The following is a 23,830-nucleotide window of genomic DNA, read 5'->3' as shown; positions in this document are numbered from 1 at the left end:
TGGAGTTCTTGTGCACTGCTGGTGAAAATATAAATTATTAATAAGCCATATAAAGAGCAATAATATGGCACTATGGATCAAGAATCTTCATTCATTCCTTTTCACCCAAAATTCCCTATTTTAAAAACTCTGCTTGAAGAAATAAACAGAAATACAAAGACATATATAAAATAATGTTCATTTCAGCACTTTAAAACCTAGAAACAGCCTTCCACGTACGTCTAAGAAAAAGAGTAAATAAATTAGGGAATGGCGATTTAAGAAGACTAATAAAAACTTATAACGTAGAGTAATATTTAATTATGTGAGGAAATGTTAATAATGTAATGGTGAGAAATACATTGTAAGCAGGGCCACAAAGGTGGATATACTTTATGATCCCAATTTCATTCTTAAACCTGTTTTTATATTTTGCATTTATATATATAACTGACAAGAATACACAAAATATCACCAGTGATTTTCTGTTCATGGACGATCACATAGGATTTTTATTTTCTTCTTCATGCTCTAGATTCCAGTTCTTCCACAATGAATATGGTTTTCATTATAAAAATACAATGACTTTTTTAAAGTATGTCAATGTTGTATTAAGATGTCAAGGTGACTAGAAAATAAAAATGAGTGTAATTGAGTGTTTAGGAAATACAAACTTTATCAGGCTGGCCTCACCAGTGTCTGCAGGCAGATACCACCACTGGGCCAGGGCCTGGGGAGGGGGGTCATTAGTCCGGGTCACTAAGCACTGGGGAGGATGAAGGGACCAACTCACTTTAGCCCCAAGTCTCTCAAAGCGGGATCTTCACCTCCTGGGACAGGTGGTGTGCTGAGGGTACACAGAGCCACCGCACCAGCCTCAAGCTGGAACTTTACCACAGCCAATGGTAAGCAATTTGTGCCATTATTTTATATTATAAGCAAAATACAAAATCGGCAAGAACTTTTAAGAAATGTGAGTCTGTGAAAGGCTGCTTTAGGCTATGCTTTTAAAATCGGCAAGTTCCAACTCACTGCCCTTTGCCAATAGGTTAGAGCAAAGACTCAGCCTCAGCACTGTTGACACTTGGGCCAGATAATTCTTAGTTGGTGGCTGGTGGGGACAGGAGGCAGAGGGCTGCCCTATGTGTTATGAAAGTTTAGTAGCATTCCTGGCCTCCACCCATTGGATGCTAATAATACATACACCACACACATCTACCCACTAGATGCTGGTTGTGACCACCAAAAATGTCTCCAATGGTGCCAAATGCCCCCTCGGGCACAAAATCACCCCCTGGTTGACAACATCGGTGGTTAAATACCACCAGTAGTGCCTTGGCGAAAAATTCTCTTTTTGTGAAAACTTTTGAGAGACATTAATCCCGCTATACTCCAGAAGACTAAGACAAAGACAGAATTCAAAGTGGAATTGCACCACATATTTAATTTCATCTAAATGCACTTGCCAAAGGGAAAAAAAAAAAAAAGCAGGAGTGGTAGGAGAGGCAGAGAAGGCAATTCCATCGTCAACCAGAATAACATGGAGGGCAAGTGTGCCCACCAATCTCCACTGAGCATGCGTTACAGAGTAAGGGCGGGAGACCCCCAGCAGGAACCCCACCCCTGCGCAGTGCAGGCTCTGGGCCATCTACCCCCTCATCTCTGGGTGACCCTTCCACACCCCGTTTGGGGTTTTGCTCTTCTTTACCACTTGCTCCCTCGGTAAAATTCCCTCTGTTGAACTGCCCAGCGTGGCAGTATCTCGATCAATGCAGTGTATCTGTCGGGATCAAGTTAAATTTGTAAGTTAACTTGGGGAAAACTGACATCTCTGTGATGCTGCCTTTCTATCCAAGAACATGACAGTGTTGATGTGTCTTTCCACCTGTGTCCCTCCATAGAATTTCAAAGTCCTATTTTTTTGTTTGTTTGTTTGTTGAATTTCTTCCTAAGTATTTTATCCTTCGTGTGGCTGGTATGAATTGTGCTGCTGCATAGGATTGCTGTGAGGATGCAGTGAGTTACTATGTAAAGTGCTCAGAGCGGTCCCTGGCACACAGTAAGTGCTGCAGAAGCGCTTGCTGCGATTATCATGTCATACCCTCCAATGGATGATTGCTTGAATGTGGGTCACAGTTGTTCTATCTTGGTTTCAGCTCAGCTGCTGTTCAGGTGAAGCTGGGGGGCAGAAGTGGATCTTGGGGTGTCATTTCAACAGGAAAGTGTGGCATGCTGATAACAGGCCCATCCCACAGCCAGCTCTCAGCCTCTTATAGATGCCCCTCCCCACTCATCCGCCCCCAGGACTAGGGTCTGCTCCTCAGTGGCCCATCTTCCCCAGAAGCCAGGGACTATTTGGTGCTGATAGCCAATCATTAGAAGCAAGAATATAATTATTACTGCCTCATGTAAACACACACACACACACACACACACCTTAGGAAAATGAAGTTTAATATTCCTAGCAATCAAAGTATTCTTTTTTTTTTTTAATTAATTAATTTATTTATTTATGGCTGTGTTGGTTCTTCATTTCTGTGCGAGGGCTTTCTCTAGTTGTGGCAAGTGGGGGCCACTCTTCATTGCGGTGCGCAGGCCTCTCATTATCGCGGCCTCTCTTGTCGTGGAGCACAGGTTCCAGACACGCAGGCTCAGTAATTGTGGCTCACGGGCTTAGTTGCTCCGCGGCATGTGGGATCCTCCCAGACCAGGGCTCGAACCCGTGTCCCCTGCATTGGCAGGCAGATTCTCAACCACTGCGCCACCAGGGAAGCCCCAATCAAAGTATTCTTGTGGGCAAGTCTTACATCCAAAACTAATGTTTGCTGCTTACTCTTCAGAAACACGCTGATAGTTATTCTCTGTGTATCGGTGAGCAAAGCCGCATAACAAACTTCCCCAAAACTCAGTAGTTTAAAATAACAACCATTTAAGTCTGATCATGGGTCTACAGGTCTGCCGACCTGGGCCATCCTTGGCTAATCTCAGGTGGCCTCACTCATGCATCTGTGGTCAGCTGTGGGGTGAGCTACAGACTTTCTGGTCTGAGGTAGCCTCCCCTGTCTGGCAGCTGTTGGCTGTGACAGTGAACCTGACTGGACTGTCGGTCATCAACCAGCAGGCTAACTCGGGTTGGTTCCCATGGTGCTCTGAGGGAGAGCGGAAGTGGGTAGGGCTCCTTGAGACCAATGCTTGGAACAGCACCACTTCCCACCACATCCTGTTTGCCGAAGCAAGACAGGAGGCCAGCCCCGATTCAAGCAGTGAGAAACAGACCTCTCCTCTTGATGGGCAGGGCTGCAAATCATGCAGTAAAGGGGGCATGAATACAGAGAAAGCCTGACAAGTTAGATTCACGATCCATCTCCCTACACCAAACTGAGAACGCTTTTAGCACTGGTTTCCTTTTAGCGAAGGTTGCTTGTCTCACTAGCAGCCCACCTGTGGGCTGGTTCAGAGGAAGATTCTTCAGGTGGCAGCCTCACCCATTTACCCTGACTCACGTGTTTCACTTTCCAAGGGTGCCATTTCTTGACATTGAGCCCAAATCTGAGTCTGCTTGAGAGGGTGATCCCCTGCACCAGCTGTAAGGATGATACATTTGTTTCCCTCTGTGTCCTGGTTTCTGAGAGTAGTTGCTCGTTTGGATAGAGTTTTCCAGGACAGATATACCAAGTGCTGAAGACAGTTCTCAGCTAGTGGCTGAATCAACCTTTGTTGATGTATTGACTCAGTCAGTCACAGGCTAATTAACTCCAAGTCCTGTTAGAAGCAATCAGAATGTCACTTCTCATTGTCAGGAGGCAGAGAGACTTTGGCAGTGACCCAATCATCCTCTCTCCTCTGGCGTCGCTGCCCTTAAACCACTGAGTTAGGACCGAGGACCGCTGGTGGCTGCGCAGGGACAGACTTTCTCTGCCGTGATTTCTACTTGTGTCCTCGCCCTAGAGGGTTACCCAGGGTCCTGGCCAGGCAGGACACCTACTGCTCACCTGCCACACGGCATCCCTGCCCTCCTCACCGCCCACCCAGCCTGCGGGGCAAAGCAGGGTAGCCCGGCCCTCCTGCCCCTGGGGTCAGAGGTAGGAAGCCAGAAGGAATGGCCACTTCAGGTTGTGGAGGCAGAGAGAATTCTCCTAGAAGACAGAGAACAGGAAAAGAAAAATAGAAGCACTAAGAAAGTGGTTTAAACAGAAAAGCAATGCAAACTGTAGGTACCTATAAATAAGCTTGCTGGTTATAACTAATCAGCATATGGTAGTGATCACTGTGCACATCATTATGTTTAAAATTATTTTTGCTGTATGTTTTACTTGATCATATTAGACTTTCTTCTTATATTTATATATTTTGTGTTCCCTTACACAGGTACAATATATAATATTTTGCTTAAAATAATTCTAGTATGATCCAACTGAGTAAAAAAAAAGTGTATTATACACACACACACACACAACATATATATAATCTGTAAGTAAAATGTGTATTTTATACTTAGAATATCTACATATATATGTAAACTTATATAAAATATATATAATATATAAAATAGAAGCTATAAATATCTTTTATATCTTATTTAGCTAAGTATTGATATAAATATACAGGTACATTTGCATTTTTGCTGAAAAATGCCTGAAAGAATATATAAGAATTACATGCAGGGGGATTTTTTTTTTTCATTTTCCTTTCCATATACTTTGCCTTTTTACCATGAGAATGTACTATGTTTAAAAGCAGTTCATTTGTTAGTTTTAAGGAGATTCTTCCAGTTTTTCTCACTTTGTTATCCCCAGCTTAAATTGTAAATTCGGATGACTTTTCTATTGAATCCTTCCTGAAAAGAAAGATTCTCACGGTGCCCGGCCAGAAGGATAGTGGTTTTCAAGGGCAGATAGAAAGGAAGCCAGTCCTTGCGCTCAGCTGCTGAAGAAGCCCAGGTCCCCACCCGGACCCCGACCCCAGCCCCGGCGGGACCCCCTGCAGCCCGCGCATCTCTCCCTGTCGCTCCCCCCCCCAACCAGGGCCGAGGGGGCAAAGGCAGCATCTACGTGTGGGCCTCAGGGGACGGCGGCAGCTACGACGACTGCAACTGCGACGGCTACGCCTCCAGCATGTGGACCATCTCCATCAACTCGGCCATCAACGACGGCAGGACCGCCCTGTACGACGAGAGCTGCTCCTCCACCCTGGCCTCCACATTCAGCAACGGGCGCAAGCGCAACCCAGAGGCTGGCGTGGTGAGTGCGAGGCCGGGTGGGCGGACACTCCTGACGTCATGTGCAGACACAGTGACGTCATGGGAGGAGGAGCTCCCCGCCCCCCTTCCCTCAAAGAGTCAGCGCCTATCCCCGGGGGAGATCCACCCTCTTCCAGGCTGATGATGCCTTGTTATCAAGGTAGAGACCTACGATAAACGAGAACGTGATGACCTCCTTCCCGCTCATGTTCCATCGATTTTCTTGTTCATTGTTTTGGCTTACAAACAATGATGAACGCTGGTTTGCCCCCAGCACGTCACTTCTAAGGATAACTAATATTAAGAACTGGGGCATCACACCTGCACCCATCTGAGCCAAGAACTCATCCATTTATTACAGTAATTTAAAACTAGCATCCATGGACGGACTTTTCTGGGGCCATAAACCCCCCAAATTGGGCACATGTGTGTCTTCTCAAAGGAAGAGTCGTGTGTTCCAGCGTATTTTAAAATGGGTCCATGACTGAGAAAACAAAAAGGTTAGGAATCACAAACTTATTTATTGCACTTTGAGCACCTCTTCCTTCCTGGGCACCGAGGTTTCATAGTGAATTTTCCAAGGCCCCTAGAAATATCTGTCTGTAGGGCATAATGAGCATTTCTGGATCTCTTCCTCTCTCTGGGTATCTCACTCACATAGGGGCCTTTCCTCAGTCTTCCAAGCCTGGAATCTAGTGGTTGGTTCAGGAGTCCCGCTGAGATACATCCTGCCCGACCTCCGCCTCCTCTGGGGTTGGGAGGAACACAGTCACCAATACCAGCTAGTCCTGCAGTCCCAAGTGCCTGCCTGGGCTCCACCTGACCAGCTGGCCAGGCTCTCACGTGACCCAGGAGAAGCCCTTTACCTACAGGAGACACAGACCTTAGCCTGACTCCCTCCATGAGCCTGGGGCTGCCCCTGGTCTTGGGGAGGACGGAGATCGTGTCAGCTCCTCCCAAGCAGAAGGAGGTTTTGCCTCTCTCATCCTACAAGCTACATGAGCAGAAAGGGACGAGTGAGAGCGGCCCCAATCCTGTTCTGTTTGTAAGGCTTCTCCTCCCCCTAGAAGCTCCCCCTCCCTGCCCCAAGAGCCTCCCAATGGTGTCACTTTGTCCTCAACGCCTGTCTATGACTCTCTTTCTACGACGGCTGGGGAGGAGCCTTGAGTTCTCTTTGAATATTGTCATTTTCCCCAAGTAGATGCTTTTAAACCTCCCTGATACTTTGTCCCCCAAAATAATAGGCCCACTTGAGGAGCCTACAGACAAACAGGAGGAAGGAGTATTCTCGTGGTTTATAAATGATCTTAATGAAAACCCTGGCTCTCGCAAACACTGCAAATGGCGATTTTCTCTTTGTAAAATCCTTTAAAACTCAGTTGATCAGCCTCCCGTGGGGTGATCACTCCTGTATCAGATGTGTTGCTCAGTGTGTTCCAGACTCTCTCCGTGGATTTTAGATGTAGAGAATGTAACACTTTCTCTTTAATGGCCTGTCCCTCTAGGCAAACTGGCTGAGCTCGTTTTGTCTTTCCTCTTTGGGAATGCCACCCTTTTTCCTGAAGGGAAAAGAAATTGCTGATGGACTGGCCGTGAGTTTTCCGAGCCAATCCCAATGCAACAAAATTCGCCATTGCTTTGACTATGGTGGTGATATTGGCTTGTCACTTTCCACCTATGATGTTTCCTTTTAGGATCCAGAATATAAATGTCTCTCTGGTCTCTAGAATAGCTGCAGATACGCTTCTCTGAACAATTGACTTGCTTTTATCTTGTGGACACTGTAACTATAACTGACTGTGTTTCCCTTATTGCACGGGCTACTAGGAAACTCAGATAAAATGCATGGCAAAATAGATACATGGGTGCTAAGCTTATCCTTACCTTCGTCTTAATCTTCTTCAGAACAAGGCAGAGTTTAAGTAAAAGAAACAGAAAATCCTCTGCTCCATGTCGTTTTGGGTTTAAAGCAGTGCGACTCACTCATTACTCCCTATCTTCCCCTCCAGGCAACCACAGATTTGTACGGCAACTGCACCCTGAGACATTCTGGGACATCCGCGGCTGCTCCTGAGGCAGCTGGAGTGTTTGCACTGGCTTTAGAGGCTAAGTATGTTTCCAGCTCGGGACCAAGGGCCGGTTCTGTAGGGTGGACTGAGACATGTCTCCCCACCCAATACCAGGTGTTCACAGAGGCAAAAGTGGGTGTGAGAATCAGTAAATAGTCAGGGCCAATGAACTCTGGTGGGCATTGCTAAATGATACACACACACACACATACACACACACACACACACACACACACCACAAAACTACATCCCTGAGAGAGCACAAGAGCCCAACATCCAACCACGCATAGGGGCACATAGATGTTCTCTTGGTGAAAACACCCTTTCATCTTCTGTGGATCCCGTGGCTGTTTTACTCTAATAATACTCCCAAACAGCTAAATGAAGGAAAACCATTGCCAAGCCGGGTATCCAGCAAGGTTTTCAGAACGTGTGTTAAACAGGACGCTCTCGCTCCAGATTTGTTAACTTATAAGGCTGAACTCATTTTAACACTGAGACAAGGTGGGCGAAGTCACACAACGTAGACCAAGAAATGGGCTTTGCTGGGAAACCATCCAGCTACCAAAGAGGGGAGACCATCCCCTCTGTTCTCACCACCTCCGCAGAGGTACAGCTGGACCCACCCTGGATTTGAGCATCAGCAGAGGTCCCTGCCCACCCACTCCCCTGTCTTCTCTTAGTGCAAACCAGAGGCTGGCTTTGGCTTTGAACAATGAACTTGTGGCTTCAGGCACCACCCATGTGGTGTAAGTGCAAATGCCCGCTAGGCAGGGAATTATCCGAGAATACAGAACCAGCAACTTATAAGAAGTTGAATTCAGGCTCCTGGGGAAGGGAAGTTGAGTTCCCGTCCCTGTCAGCCATTGCTAGGCAACCGGAACTTCTAACATCATTCTTCAGGCAGCCCTGCTTGACTCTCCACATATGCAGTGCATTTTTTGACTTGCAAAGGAGGTAAGAGCTGATTCCTAGAATAGGAAAGGACTTCAAAAGATTATCTAGTCCAACCCCTCTGCCTTTAAGCAGAAAAGACATCATTATTCTCCTTTTACAGATAAGGCCCCAAATTGGGAGTGACTTCTCTTTTGGACCAGGCCAAGCTTTGATTCTTTTAACAAAAGTCAGTTGGACATTTTAGGAAAGAGGAGATGGACACTGGTCAAAGCCTTCCTATTAAGCACAGAGACCAAAACTTACTCTCATATTATGTGCATTTCCTGAACATGAAGCTGTTCCTCTCAGGGCCTGTTGGGTCCTGGAGTCTGAGCTGGCCTCGCTCACTCCAGCTGGGAGCAGACAAACAGAGGGAGGCTGCTGTCTGCCGCAGAGCCTCGCAGAGGACAGGGAACAAGAAGGGGTTCCTGGTCTCCCCTTAAATCTAAGAGGGCAGAACCTGACTCAAAGTCTCCTTAGATTCTGGCAAGCAAAAAGTCACTTTCCCAGGCCTATATGCCTACAGAGTGACCCCTTACATACATCAAAGTAATGGAGCAGGCTGCTGGAACTTTAAACAGATTCATGGGCTCTGCACCAATTATTCTCCATTCTTCAGCACACTTGCAGATTTCCTTACAGAAAAGAATGCAATCACCACTTAGGCCCACTTTGTTTTGGAGCAATGGTCATGAATTGAGTGCTCTCTATTGCCCTAAAGAGGGAAAAAATGATACCTGGTGGTAGGTGGTTCAAGCCCATCTTGGGAGCCAGTCCTCAAAAATTCCTCAGAACACCAATCACCTGAGTTGGAAACACACCCTGAGATTAGAGTTTGATGCAAGCGATTTATTAAGAGAGGGCTCCCGGCAGGGACCACTGGGGAGGAGAGGAAGCAGGTTAGGGGTGCGGAAGAAGCTGAGCAAGGATGCGATTTCAGAAGTTCTGGCCTCAGCCTGATCCCAGGGAGAGCTCTGGAGGGTAAATTATGCCTCAGAGTTTGTTCCACATCAAGGCAAGGGAGCTGGGCTGCCATATTCTTGTGCTGTTCGGCCGTTGGCTAAGAGCCCCACCTGGGAAAGTAAACTCCAAGGCTTCTCTGTGGGCCAAGAGGCTCCAACAGCCAAAAGCTGAAACCACTGCTCACCATGAAATAGCCCCAGGAGAGAGCCCGGAGGGCGGAGGAGGGAAAGACTCTCCAGGAACACTTCCTACAGTTCATCTCTCTTTATCTTCAGACGAGGCAGCTGGGAGTCCTTGGTGACATATGTGGCAGCAGTCGAGGGCTGTTTCCCACCCAGAGGTCCAATAAGACAGCTTTTCCAAAGCAACTTGAATACAGTAAACAAATGCATTCCCATCGGGACTGTGGAAGAGGGAGAATGACCACCCCCATGGCTTCAGGGGACAAAGGGAAACCACGCCTCTGTCCTGACCAGTCATCACCTTGTTGTTTAATCTCATAAAACGCTTTTCTGCCAAATGCTTGAAAATGCCTTCTTGAGTTGTCGGTAACATTGCTCACATTTCCCAGTGAGACCGATATTAGAGAAATTCCAGAGAATTTCTTTAGTGGGGTGTTACTGCTGCCTTCAGATATTTGGGGTTCTCTCCATGACCCCAGGCTTTCTGGGTGGTTCAAGAGGGCTGAGCTGGGTTTGAGGGGTAGATGTCAAAAGAGGCAAACTTGTGACCCAGGAGAACCATCCATAGTAAAGCGGCCCATATACTGAACTAGAACAGTGTTTCCAAAACTGACCTTCCAAGGGATGGATTTTTTCATGCGAGCTCTATCAAAGTCTGCTAGATACAGAGAAAAGTGCACAAATATTAGGTACAGCTCAAAGACTTCTTGCAAAGTTAACAGATCCATGTAACCAGCACCCAAATCAGGAAACAGACCACTACCTAAGTCTCAGGATGTGCTCTTTGGTTCAAGATTATGTCTGAGAGATTCCTGCATGATGCTGTGTGTGCTTATAGGTTGTTCATACTTGTTGTTGAATAGTACTCCACTGTATAATTGGATATTTGGGTTGTTTCCACACTGGGGCTATTGTGAGTAGCATTGCTGTGAGCATTCTTGTACATGTCTTTTGGTGAAGGTGTGGACGCATTTCTGTTTGATGTATATTAGGGAGTCAAAAAGCTGGGTCATGGGGTATACATAGGTGCAGGTCTAGCAGTTTTCCAGACTTGGTGCACTTGCTGACACTCCCTCCAGCAGTGTATGAGAGTTACAGCTGTTCCACATCCTTGCCAACATTTGCTATTATCTGTCATCTACACTTTAGCCATTCTTGTGGGTATTCCGTGGAATTGCACTGTAGTTTTAATTTTTATTTCCCTGATAACTAGTGAAGTTGAGCACTGGGGAGTTTTGAAAATGATAGATTCCCAAGACTCAGCCAAAAGTCATTGAATCACATTCGTAGGGATGAATGGCCCAGGAATCTGTCTTTTCAATGCCTTTTTCAGGGACTACAAGAGCAGCCAGCCCCGCGCTGGTCTGTGGCCTGGAGGGTGTGGCATCCAGAAGTACGGCAAGGGCTCTGTGAACCTAGCACTCAGGGGCTGTTTGCAGAATATGAACATCGGACCCTGCCTCTGGCTAGGTGCCCATATTAGACTGAAAACAGGGAATCCAAAAACAACAGCTAAATCGAGACAGGAGTTTATTTTTCTTTTCTTTTCTTTTCTTTTCTTTTCTTTTCTTTTCTTTTTAATAGCATAATAACAATATATTTAAAATAGAATATTAATTTAATTTAATAAGTTTCTTATGAAGGAGTTTATTTTTCTGTCATGCAGAAGATAATACAGAGGTGAGGAACCCGGGCAAGTGGAGGGTGGCCACCGAGAATCAGGGACTCTGTCTCTAGATTTCTGTTCTTCTACACCTTCGTGTTATCTAGATGCCACGGGAGCTCCAGCCATCATGTTTACATGTCAGGCAGGAAGAGGGGAAAAGCAAAGGGAAAAAGGAAATCCACCAGCTGAGTGATCCCTGTTTAAAAGTTTTTCGAAAAATCACCCAGGGACTTATTTCTTATTGGCCAGAACTGTCACATGGCCACCCCAGACTGCAAGGGAGGATGGGAAATGTAGTTTTTTAAAAAATTTATTTATTTATTTATTTATTTATTTATGGCTGTGTTGGGTCTTCGTTTCTGTGCGAGGGCTTTCTCTAGTTGCGGCAAGCGAGGGCCACTCTTCATCGCGGTGCGCGGGCCTCTCACTGTCGCGGCCTCTCTTGTTGCGGAGCACAGGCTCCAGACGCGCAGGCTCAGTAGTTGTGGCTCACGGGCCTAGTTGCTCCGTGGCATGTGGGATCCTCCCAGACCAGGGCTTGAACCCGTGTCCCCTGCATTGGCAGGCAGACTCTCAACCACTGCGCCACCAGGGAAGCCCCGGAAATGTAGTTTTGTAGCTGTTCTCTCCTTAAATTCACTTTGCTGTCTTGATTATCAGGAGGAAAATGTGAATGGGGTTCCAGAGAATTTGATACCATAAATAGAAGAACTCTGAAAAACAATGATCTTTCAGGGGTAATCCTCACAAATAGGGAACTCAAAAAAAAAAAAAGAAAAAAAAGGTCACTATTTTGCACCAGTGGGAAGTTAGTACACCAACCCAACCGTAAGTGCAGGGCTCTGTAGGAGATAGGGTTCTATGGATCATTCATTGGCAAAAACTCACTTGCCAGGACCAGCTTTAGAGGCTCAGGAAACAGCCCATCCTGAGGTCTCCCTGGTGCAAGATTCCTCTTCCAGCCATGCGGGGCCAGTCTCTCCCTGGGCTTCACACTGGTTTTTCCAAGATCCCACACTCTCTTGCTCAAGACAGCTGCCACCTTGGCCAGGCCCTGGGTGACCTCTCTCCTTGGAGCCCTGGCCTGTCCTCACATCTTATCTAGAAGCCCTGGGTTTGGCTTTGACCTCCAGGGATGTTCTCTCTGAACCGAGAGGCAGATGGCCCATCCCAAGTGGCCTAGGACCAGTCTGCTGACAGCTGAACGTTTACCCCGGAACATCACAGGGTCCTATGAGCAATTGGACCCAGCCAATAGGTGCCCTGCCAGCTGCACAGATGTCACCGTTTTCACTGATAGTTCACAGGGGGTTCCTTGCACATGGCCTTGTTACAGCTCCCGGCTCGTTCCTCGTGGTCGCTTGTTCGTGGGCCAGGTTCCTGCAGCATCCGCTGACTAGTGTGGTCCTGCTTTCCAGTCCCATGTCTTGATTCCTTCTCCCTGGTGATGTTTCTGGAGATCGGATCACGGGTCTCTCTGCCCTTCCTGTCTGTCACTAAGATAAAATCCCTACGTTCTACTGTGTCATCCTCTCCGCCTCTGTTCCTGGCTCTACCTCCCTGACTCACGCAGGGCTCCCAACCTCCTGTGCTGATACGTGCCTTCTCCCGCCTCTAGATCCTTCCTTCCAGAACCTTCTCTCCCTAGGAACTCCCCTTCCCTGTGTTTACTCAGTCACTCCCACTCATCCCTTTGACCTTAGCTAAAAATACCGCTTCCTGAGAGACCCTTGCTGACCCCCCGGACCAGAGTTTCTCAAATTTGCCGCTGATCAGAATCCCTGGAGTGCTTGCTAAGAACAGATACCCAAGCCCACCCCAGGTCCACAGACTCAGAGTCCCCAGAAGCTGCAGTTTTAACAAGCACCCCCAGTGCCTCCAGGAAGTTAGGAACCACCATCCCCCCCACCCCCCGCCCGGAGCAGGTTTGCTGGAGCCTTTGGCAGATGCTTGGACAGGTCCATGGGATCAGCATCTCTGGGTCCTGTCTGACTTCGTCATTGTGTTCACGTTGGTTCACATGTGCAGACGAGGTTGTGAACCGCCATCTCAGACCCGTGTTCTCAAACCCCGTGTGCAGAAGCATCACCTGCGCTCTGTCTTGAGTGCACATCCTCAGGCCCACAGCCTCCAGGAGGCCGATTCCAGAGACCTGAGGTTGAGGCCAAGAATCCATATCTGTCACGAGTCCCCATGCAGTTCTGATGCAGGACCATAGTCTGTGAGACTCCCTGGCTGGGATAACCCAGGGTTCCACTGTTGGCTCCCTTGGCATGACAGCCCACCACCTTTTAAAATATTGAGTTGGGGCTTCCCTGGTGGCGCAGTGGTTGAGAATCTGCCTGCTAATGCAGGGGACACGAGTTCGAGCCCTGGTCTGGGAAGATCCCACATGCTGCAGAACAGCTGGGCCCGTGAGCCACAATTACTGAGCCTGCGTGTCTGGAGCCTGTGCTCCGCAACAAGAGAGGCCGCGATAGTGAGAGGCCCGCGCACAGCGATGAAGAGTGGCTCCCACTTGCCACAACTAGAGAAAGCCCTCGCACAGAAACGAAGACCCAACATAGCCATAAATTAAAAATAAATAAATAAATAAATAAATAAAAATTTAAAAAAAAAAATAAAATAAAATAAAATAAAATAAAATATTGAGTTGTCTGTCTGTCCCCCGGGCTGTAGGCTCTGAGAGGGCAGGGACCTTCCTACGACCTGCCCGGAACTAGTGCGGAGCCTGGACGCGATACCTTTCCATATATCTGTCTTACTTTCCCAGCTATTATATAAAATATTTGAGAAAATGTCATGTTCCTTGTCCTGTAGCACTGAACACAGTGACTTTTATATTGTAGATATTCTGTAAATTTATTTTTTATTATTTAATAGGTATCACCTACAATCCTTGAGCTGCTATGGTAGGATTAAAGCCTAAAGCACGTTGATGAAATAATTATTTTACACAATAGTATCTTTGGTCAATTCAGAAGTTGCTCAGAATGGGGAAATAAGAGGGACTCTGTTTTACTTTTCAGACATAAGCAAATGGTTGTTCAAATGGTGTCACAAATTCAGTGACATTGGAGTATGGAGCCCCCTCTGATTTATTTTAGAAGTAGAACATCCTTGTTCTAACACATTCTTTCTCTCTTATGGACCCGATGAGAATAAATCCGTGGAGAAACGTCTAGTGGGGTTAGAAGCAGGGCTCATTTTTGCAGCAGAAACCCTAGCAAAGATGAGAGATGCTCCACCTGCCAGCCAGCCCTTGGATCACCTTGAGGTCACCAGATCCTTGTTTATCAACACTTTTGAGTTAAATGAATTCAGAATCCTATTCCAGCAAAACACTGAGCTTTTGGCCATAATCAACTTCAGGAAATTTCACACTGTTCACCTGGTCCATATGTCCAGGGGAGCATATGTCCAAGATATGTTCCTACATTTGTCAAATAATCATGGACCTTCCTTGAAACTTTCTCTTTAATAGCTGAAGGTCTTCCTGGACTTCCCTCTGCTCAATATTATGTACAAACCTAAATGGGAAAAGAACTTGAAGGTCTGCATTTCAAGAACATATGAATCACTATCATCTTTTGACTCTGTTTTGAAGCTTTGAACCAATGAATGCTGCCTGTGTTGAGATTTTATCAAATGAGTGATGGTGTTCTTTGAATCATTTGATTCTAAGGAGAACCGTAGTGCAGGGTTTTCCAACTTTTGTGACCGTGACTCTCAGTGAGAAATTAATTTTGCATTGCAACCCAAACACATACCACAATACCACACACGAGTGCGTGCAAACACACACACACACACACACACACACAGAGTTTCCCATATTACGTGCACACTGTTATTCTTTTCTGTTCTATTCCACTCGTGATAGCCCCATCCATTAAATCTCTGGTTCTCAACCTCAGCTGTCTACTGGAATGACCTGGGAAGTGTTAACAATCTCCAAAGCCTGGGTCCCACTCCCAGAGATTCTCATTTAAATAGTCTGAGATGTGGCCTGAGCAGTGGGGTTTTAAATGTCCCCACCAGACAGTTTTACTGTGCAGCCAAGATACATAGCCTGTGCAATCAGTTGACCTCCTAGCCCACAAACGGGTCATGACTTACACTTTGAAAAGCACAGACATTGACACTAATGTCAATAGCACAGACTATTAGACATTAATTTCCAAAGACAAGTCTGCAAGCAAACTTGTCTGTTTGCTGAACGAAGAGTGTGCCGAGGGCTGTCCTGGGCACTGGGAGACAAATATGCTGAAGCTGTTGTCTCTGCCCTTGAAGAACTGACAGTTCATGTCCCCACATGGAACACTCCTGCATAGCCAACACCCAGATCAAGAAACAGAACTCTGTCAGCACCCAGCAGCCCCCTGTGTCCCTTACAGGCACTGCCACCCCAAGACCAACCACTAACCTGGCTTCTGACAGCACAAATTCATTGTGCCTCTTTTTATACTTTAAACAAATGGAACCATACAGTATGTTCTCCTCTGTGTCTGGCTTCTTTGGGTCAGAATTCTTATTGTGAGATTCACACAATTGTGAGATCCCTGTTATTCTGAGTAGCTGTAGTTCATTCTCATTGCAGTGCAGTGTTCCACCTCCTATAAACACACCTCAATTGGTTTATTCACTTTACTGTGGATGGGCATTTGAGGACTTCATAATTTAGGCCTATGAACATTCCAATATGTATATGTCTGGTGAATACATACACACATTTTTGTTGGATACATACCTAAAAATGGAACTTCTGGGCCATAGCTTAAGCACATGGGCAACATTTGAAGATAGAGCCAAACCATTTTCCAAAGTGTTTGCAATAACTTACACTTCCATCACCAAAGTACCCAGTTGCTCCACATCTTTGTCAACACTTGGTATTGTCAGTCTTTTTCATTTTAGCCATTCCAGTGTGTGTTAGATATCGCAATTGAAATGTGTTTAAGTAAGAAAGGCAAGATATTTTTAATTGACATATATCTATACCTATATTCTCAGTAGTGCATGGAAATCCTCCCTTGACTTGTGGGTTCATAGATGTTTCAACATCTTACCAGGGGTCTATGTCCTACCTTAGTCATTGTGTCTCTCTCCCTCTCTCTCCCCCCTCTTCCCCCGCCCTTGCTCTCAAACACTCTGCCTCCGGTACCCAGCCTGGGTCTGACCTGGAGAGACATGCAGCATCTGACCGTGCTCACCTCCAAACGAAACCAGCTTCATGACGAGGTCCATCAGTGGCGGAGGAACGGGGTCGGCTTGGAGTTTAATCACCTCTTTGGCTACGGGGTGCTTGACGCAGGCGCCATGGTGAAAATGGCCAAAGACTGGAAAACTGTGCCTGAGAGGTTCCACTGTGTGGGAGGCTCCGTGCAGGACCCTGAGTAAGTGGGGGCAGCAGTTCTACTGCTGTTTGTGGAAAATACCCAGAGATGGCGCCACTGCACTGGTGACCATAACAGATTCCCTCTCTGCGTCATCCCGAGATGCACTGGATTTGATTCAGGGACAACCAGCTTCCAGGCAGAGCTGCAGTGTTGCACAACTCCAAAGTATCCAGTCTACAAAGCCCTAGGGCCTGGAACTTCTTTCCCTTATTGCAAAGAGGGAGAGATTTACAAAGAGGGATTACCAAGGGGAAGACTTAACAGCGTCTGTGCCTTTGCGGACGCTGGGCCACAGCAGTTGAGGACCATGGGCAGTGTGACCAGCGCAGGATGTACAGTTAGTTGCATCCTGGCTACATTCGAGATTAACAGGAAGGTGGCACGGTTGCAGTATTTAGAGGAACGGGCGCTGGGGCCTGCTTAGTCGAGGTTCACCTTGATATCAGACCTTGTTCTCCGCAATTGCCCTGGACAAGCACGATGGGTCTCTGTTGATCCTCAAGCTCTGTGCTTCTCGGGGGCGGAGGGGGGAGGGAGACGCGGAACGTATGCCGAGATGAATGACCGTTTCTCTCCCAATTCCAAGTGCGCTGAACATTCTGTCATAATCCAGGTACAGGCTGGAATTTGGAGCCAGAGACAACACTGGAAATAGGCTGTCTGACGCCATCATTTTAGTTAAGGAATCTGAGGCCCTGAGATGTGACCGTCCCAATGGCTCACAACTAACTGGGAACTTATCCAATATCAGCAGCATTATTTTTTTTTTAATCTGGAAAAGTCTTTTATTATATTTCAGTTGATTCACTAGGTTAAATTTATTTCACAATATCTATAGATGTTCTTGCCTATATAGAAAACATATTTCTCACAGGTTTTTATGCAAATCCGTTGAGAATTTACCTTCCACAAATAACCTTCTGTTAGTTGAGACAATTTTATTCCAAACAAAATACACATGTACACATATACTGTGACAGCAATGTTTAAAATTTAAAGTATAGAGGAATTTCTTGGTTGGTGTGTGAAAATACGTATGTCAACGCCCCACCCCACAGAGGTTCTGATTTCTAAGGTTTGGGGTAAGGTCCAGAAGACTGAGATTTGTGGGTGGTCTCAGCAGCATTATTTTAATGAAAGGAAACTCGAGAACTATTTCAGCACTAACTCAGCTGAGCTCCAGGAGGACAGGGACCTAGTCTGTCTCGTTTGCTGGTGTGTCCTCAGGGCCTAGAACAGCGCCTGGAACTTAGTGGTCATGGGATCAATATTTGTGGAATGAATGAATGAATGAACATTTAGCCAACATCACCTGGGCACAAGAAAGATGTCTACACGGTGGCAATAGGACCACCAGACCAGCCAGGGAGATTCAGGTGCAGGGGGCAGGCAGCCTTGTTGGAAGGGCTCTGTGTCCCCTCGTCCACCCACACCTGAATTGTTCTCAGATGCAGGTGAGTGAGGTCTGGGGCAGATGTGCTCATGGAAGAACTCAGAGGCTGGGCAGGGGGTCCTGAGGGCAACGCCCAGGCCAGCTTATGCCTCTGGCAGAGGAAGCCCTATCACCAGGAATCTAACTTCTCAGGGGCTGGGACGGAGGGATCCGCAGGCTTGACAGCTGCCACTTTCTATGCAGGGCTGCACAGAAACGGCCTCTGAGCGGGTGAGTGGCAACCGTCAGGGTTATGCGTTTCCTCAGCACTCATCTTCCCAGAGAAGCAGTCAATTCGAAAAGCAATCTTCTAAAGAGACTTTATCGGGAGAGTCTGTAAAGGATGCTTGACTAAAATAAAAGGGAAAAATAGAACTGGCTGTGAGCATCTGTGCTGGACCAGCCAAGGGCCGTGAGCAGAGGAAGCCCAGGCCGCCCCATCGGCCAGTGTGTCCCCAGAGCACGCTGTCAGGCGCAGGCCACTTCCACCCTCCCCTGTTCACTCAGCTCCTTGAAGACTGTGGCGAACTCTGGATTTTAAGTGAATTTGGAGGTCGACGTTAAAGCCTGATCTGAATGCCTGAAGCAGCATAGTAGAGAGAGCAGAGGGTGTGCTCGACCACACCGTGCTGGCCGGGTGGCTGTGGACTGGTCACTTCTGAGCTGCAGTGTCTTCTGTGTGGGTTAATGCCCACCTGACACTGTGACATGGGGAAGAGCAAACATTGAGTGACCCCTGTTGAGTGTTCTTCAGTGACTACCACATGGCAGGCATTTTAGAGACTCGGGAAAGGGCAGCTGCCATTGTTACTATTATTATTCTAGCAAAACAACTACAGCTTCATAACTGTTTTTATCATACGGCTGAGGATTGAGAACCCAAAGGGCATTCCAAGGGCCCCCTGGGAAGCAACGCCTATTTCTAGGCACAAAGTCACTGAGCCCTCATTTTGCACCAACATGCAGTAAGACAAAGATATAAGCCATGTTTGTCTTTATAGGACTTGAGCCCCAGGCTTCTGTGCTTATTTCTGAAAGTGCAGAGAGCCCACACCTTTTGATGGGTGCCGCATTTTCAGCAGCGAGCGTGTTCCCAAACGTGGCTGCGTGGCTATATCAGGGTCTCTGAAGAGCCTCTTTGGTTCCGCAAACAACCACCTCCTACTGCAACCTTCTGATAAACTGACTTTTCCTGAACACCTGTCCCTGTTCTTTTAAAATAAGAATGAGTTGTATTCCTTTTCTTCTAAAAGCAATATATGGCACTGGAGGAAAGTCAGAACATTCAAAGCAGCAAGAAGAGGGTAAGAAACATCCACGAGAGCTGCTCCCCGGCTCTCCCGACCGACCGACGCCAGGTCGCCTGTGAGAGGGGGTGGTGTTCTCTTTTCTCTACCAAGTTTGCTGCCTCTGGAATTCACAATTCAAGTCAATTTCAAAGTGACTTAACATTCCAAGAAGAGTGCAGTTGAATGTCCTCTCCCCAGGGCCCCACGCCCTCAGCGGGCAGGTGGGGATGGGAGTTTGGGGAGCCGGCAAGTCCCCCAGGCGCTAAACAAGCCAGACTCCCCGGGGGCCCAGGGGTCCCTGGAGGGGCCTCTGATCCTGGCACACACCACAACCCCAAGGCTTCTAGGACAATTTGTGAATCCTAACAGGTGTGTGTGCTTGTTCCCATGCCAACCTGCCCAGGTGGATGGCAAAATTCCAATTATTTTCTCAACGATTAGATCTGTGCTATACAAAACAGAAGCAACTAGCCACGTGTGGCTATTTAGTGAAATTAAATAAATTTAAATTGATCACTAAAATTAAATTTAATTAATTAAAAATTCAGTTCCTCACTCATACTTGTCACATTTCGAGTGCCCAAAAGCCACATGTGGCCAGTGGCTACTGTATTAGCACAGATACAGAACATTTTCGTCCTTGCAGGAATTGGTAGTGCTGTTGGCCAGCACTGGTCTAGACATTTGTAAATGTAAAATGTATATGAGTGTGTGTCTATATTTATCTTCACAGCAACTCTTCAAGGTAGGAAGTCATATCCCCATTGTACAGGTAAGGAAAATGAGCTCAGAAAGTTCAAATTCCTTACCCACAACTGGACCTTTAGTCTACCCATGTAGCTTTCTGCCCAGGGGCCGGAGCCCATGTGATCATTAATCATTTATCAGCTCACCTGTTATGTTTCTGACCCTGTTCTGAGTAAGTGGCATCTTCTTTGAGAGGTCCAGGTAGTGGCTTGCCATACTCACATCTCCAAAGCTGGCCTAATGCCTGCTTTCCACCAAATTGGATGATTTCCCCAGAGCCTGGTGCTGGGGACCCCCCGCCCCTGCACCATCACTGGATCTCCGTGGCCAGAGTCCACGCAGAGCACACACGGTCCATGAGACTGTTTATGTGTATATTTTTAAGTTCCTTGGGAAAGTATTGCCTTTATCAATGAGCTGCAGGGGAGCTCCAGCAAGCCCACCCAGGTTCATTGCCTTGGTTCCAAGGGCAACGTAGAACCAAGGCTTGGCTCTGAGCTGGGTGTATGGCCAGCATCTTTTTGTAGATGTATTCTACAAGATGTGTATTTAAAAATACACACCATGGGCTTCCCTGGTGGTGCAGTGGTTAAGAATCTGCCTGCCAATGCAGGGGACACGGGTTCGAGCCCTGGCCTGGGAAGATCCCACGTGCCATGGAGCAACTAAGCCCGTGCGCCACAACTACTGAACCTGCACTCTATAGCCCGTGAGCCACAACTACCAAAGCCCATGTGCCTAGAGCCTGTGCTCCGCAACAAGAGAAGCCACCGCAATGAGAAGCCCATGCACCGCAACGAAGAGTAGCCCCTGCTCACTGCAGCTAGAGAAAAGCCCACATGCAGCAACGAAGACCCAACGCAGCCAAAAATAAATAAATAAGATAAATAAAAATTAAAAAAAAATACACAGCATTTTATGCTCCAAAATAAAAGCCATGTCCAGGGAGGACATTAACAAAGACAAAGGGCCAGAGAAAGGGAGCTAGTATCATGGTCCAGGCACTGTGCCCAGTGTTTTCCTACATGGTCTTATTTAAACCCACCCACAATGACAATGAGACTTCAAGTATTTGAAAAATTTTCCCAAGCTCTCCTGACCACTAAGCATAGAAGCAGAATTCTAACCCAAATAGGTTTATTCCCGAAGTCTGGAGTCCTTCCATTATACCATGCACTCCTCAAATGTAGTTTCCTGTATTATGTTTCTAGTGCAAGAACCTTTGAGCATCTCACCTCCAAAGGAGGCCACTTCCAGAAAGGAGATCAGTTATATGGAAAGACAGCTGAGGAATCTTAGACTGACCATCCGTGGGGCTCCAACTCTGTGACCGAAGAGACTCCCAAATTCCCCTGATCTGTCACAGAACTGTTCTTCACTAGGATTAATTAACCCAATTTCAGCTTTTTTATGATAGTGATAACAATCACATTAGCAATAATTTCTCCTTATCAAGGTAGTGAGTACTTTAAAAGAAAAGTATATGAGCTCCTGTCTCAGTCTGGGTTGTCCCAAAAGTAGACGCTGATGGGACTTGCGTACTGACAATTTTTTGAGAGATGATCTCAGGAAACAAGTGAGGAGGTGCAGCTGTAGGCGGGGAAGAGGAAGCAATCCAATAAAGATGCATTGATGCTCGATTGACCGGCACCTTGCCACCCTGGGCAACACTGAGTTGTCCCCACCGGGAACGAGGAAGCCAGGTGTATGTACTCACCACCTTCCATCAGTCGCTGGTACGGGTCTTTCCCTGTGGGCTTAAATCCCTGACACTTTGGGGCCGGCCTGCACGCAGGCTGAGGACGCTCCCAGGAGGCAGGGAAAGGCTCCAGGAGAGAAGCTGGGAGTAGCTGATATCCGTGGTGGATGCAGTCAGGGTCCAAAGTAGCCTCAGCTGCAGGCAAACCCAGCAGTGACTTAGGAGAAGCGGGAACGGGGTCCACAGCATCTGCTGCCTGCCCCGTCCACACACAGTTGGTTCCGAGAGTGTGGGTGACTTGCTCAGGCTCACACAGCAAGTGTAAGAGTTAACCCTGGATTTCGTTCCTTTTTATGGCTGAGTAATATTCCATTGTATATATGTGCCACATCTTTATCCATTCCTCCGATGATCTTATTTGTAAAGCAGAAATAGAGACACAGACAGAGAGAACAAATGTATGGACACCAATAGGGAAGGAAGAGGGTGGGAGGAATTGGCAGATTGGGATTGACACATATACACTATTGATACTATGTATAAGATAGGTAACTAATGCGAACCTACTGTATAGTTCTTTTTTTTTTTTATAAATTTATTTATTTATTTATTTTTGGCTGCGTTGGGTCTTCGTTGCTGTGTGCAGGCTTTCTCTAGTTGCAGCGAGTGGGGGCTACTCTTCATTGCGGTGCACGGGCTTCTTATTGCGGTGGCTTCTCTTGTTGTGGAGCACAGGCTCTAGGCGCAAGGGCTTCCACAGTTGTGGCACATGGGCTCAGTAGTTGTGGCTCATGGGCTCTAGAGCACAGGCTCACTAGTTGTGGCGCACGGGCTTAGTTGCTCCGTGGCATGTGGGATCTTCCCGGACCGGGGCTCGAACCCACGTCCCCTGTATTTACAGGCGGATTCTTAACCACTGCGCCACCAAGGAAGTCCCTACTGTATAGTTCTAAATTTTAATTTTCTAATAAAATTTTCAGCTACCTAAAAAAAAAAAAGAATTCACCCCAGGGCCCCTGGTCTCCCCGCTCCCCGGAGCTGCCTCCAGAGCCCCTGGGAGGGTGTGCCCAGCCCTCACGGTCTCCTCCCCTCTGCCCTCAGGAAAATACCGCCCACCGGCAAGCTGGTGCTGACGCTCACCACCGCCGCCTGCGAGGGGAAGGAGAACTTCGTCCGCTACCTGGAGCACGTGCAAGCTGTCGTCACGGTCAACGCGACCAGGCGAGGGGACCTGAACATCAACATGACGTCCCCCATGGGCACCAAGTCCATCCTGCTGAGCCGGCGGCCGCGGGACGACGACGCCAAGGTGGGCTTCGACAAGTGGCCTTTCATGACGACCCACACCTGGGGGGAAGACGCCCGGGGGACCTGGACCCTGGAGCTGGGCTTCGTGGGGAGCGCGCCCCAGAAGGGGGTGCTGAAGGAGTGGACGCTGATGCTGCACGGCACGCAGAGCGCCCCGTACATCGACCAGGTGGTGCGGGATTACCAGTCCAAGCTGGCCATGTCCAAGAAGGAGGAGCTGGAGGAAGAGCTGGACGAAGCGGTGGAGAGAAGCCTGAAGAGCATCCTGGGCGAGAACTAGCCCCTCGGCACCCTCTCCCCAGCGCCAGCCCGCCGCCCCCGCCGGGCACCTAGCAGCGAACCTCCCCCCACACAAGCGATTCCAACTTCTTGCTCCGAAGCTTCGCTCACTGTCAGTGATTATTTTCATTACCATGGAAGCCACCTTTTTTATTCTGTGCCCCAAATACAGTGTTCCCACCAACACCTCTGTCCTATTTGTGACTCGAAGTTCTTTATTTCTGTCATTCAGATAGGTGATATCTTGCCAACAAACCTGGGACAGCTTTCCCCTCGGTTTCTTTCATAGAAGAGAGTGCATTTAAAAAGCGAGGCACGGTGACTCCAAGGACGTTTATTCACGGTCTCAGCTGAGGACATGTTACTTAAAAGGAGAATCCAAGATTATGACAGAGGTGAGCTCTGAGTCTCTTAAAGCACAGATGCTGTAAATCCTTTGGGGAAAGATGTTTTGACTTTTAGCAAGATTTTTCAGGGACGTAAATGAAGGTGGCGTGAATTGAAATGTGCCCTAATTACCAGATGGGGAAGAGAGAGTCAGAAAGCATGAAGGTTGGAAATCTTACCACCAACGCCCACGTCGTAGCTAGTCTCACTCGGCCGGCGTGATACATGTAAAATCTCAGTAGCCCGGCTGCCCTTT

General features: G+C 47.5%; 1 protein-coding gene across 1 annotated transcript in view; it reads left to right on the top strand.

Moving 5' to 3' along the window:
• PCSK2 (proprotein convertase subtilisin/kexin type 2) overlaps positions 1 to 23,369 on the top strand; it is a 215,008-nt gene extending 191,639 nt beyond the window's left edge. The window contains exons 9-12 of the mRNA XM_036827204.1: positions 5,004 to 5,219; positions 7,228 to 7,328; positions 16,203 to 16,430; positions 22,702 to 23,369. Coding sequence (XP_036683099.1) covers positions 5,004 to 5,219; positions 7,228 to 7,328; positions 16,203 to 16,430; positions 22,702 to 23,188 — 1,032 coding nt within the window. The 3' untranslated portion in view covers positions 23,189 to 23,369. The remainder of the gene's footprint in view (positions 1 to 5,003; positions 5,220 to 7,227; positions 7,329 to 16,202; positions 16,431 to 22,701) is intronic.
• Positions 23,370 to 23,830: the final 461 nt, after the last annotated feature.

Source organism: Balaenoptera musculus, chromosome 15 (genome assembly GCF_009873245.2).
Source record: "Balaenoptera musculus isolate JJ_BM4_2016_0621 chromosome 15, mBalMus1.pri.v3, whole genome shotgun sequence".
Classification (NCBI taxonomy): Eukaryota; Metazoa; Chordata; class Mammalia; order Artiodactyla; family Balaenopteridae; genus Balaenoptera; species Balaenoptera musculus.
The sequence above is the reverse complement of the archived record's forward strand: the minus strand, read 5'-3'. Positions and strand labels throughout refer to the sequence as shown.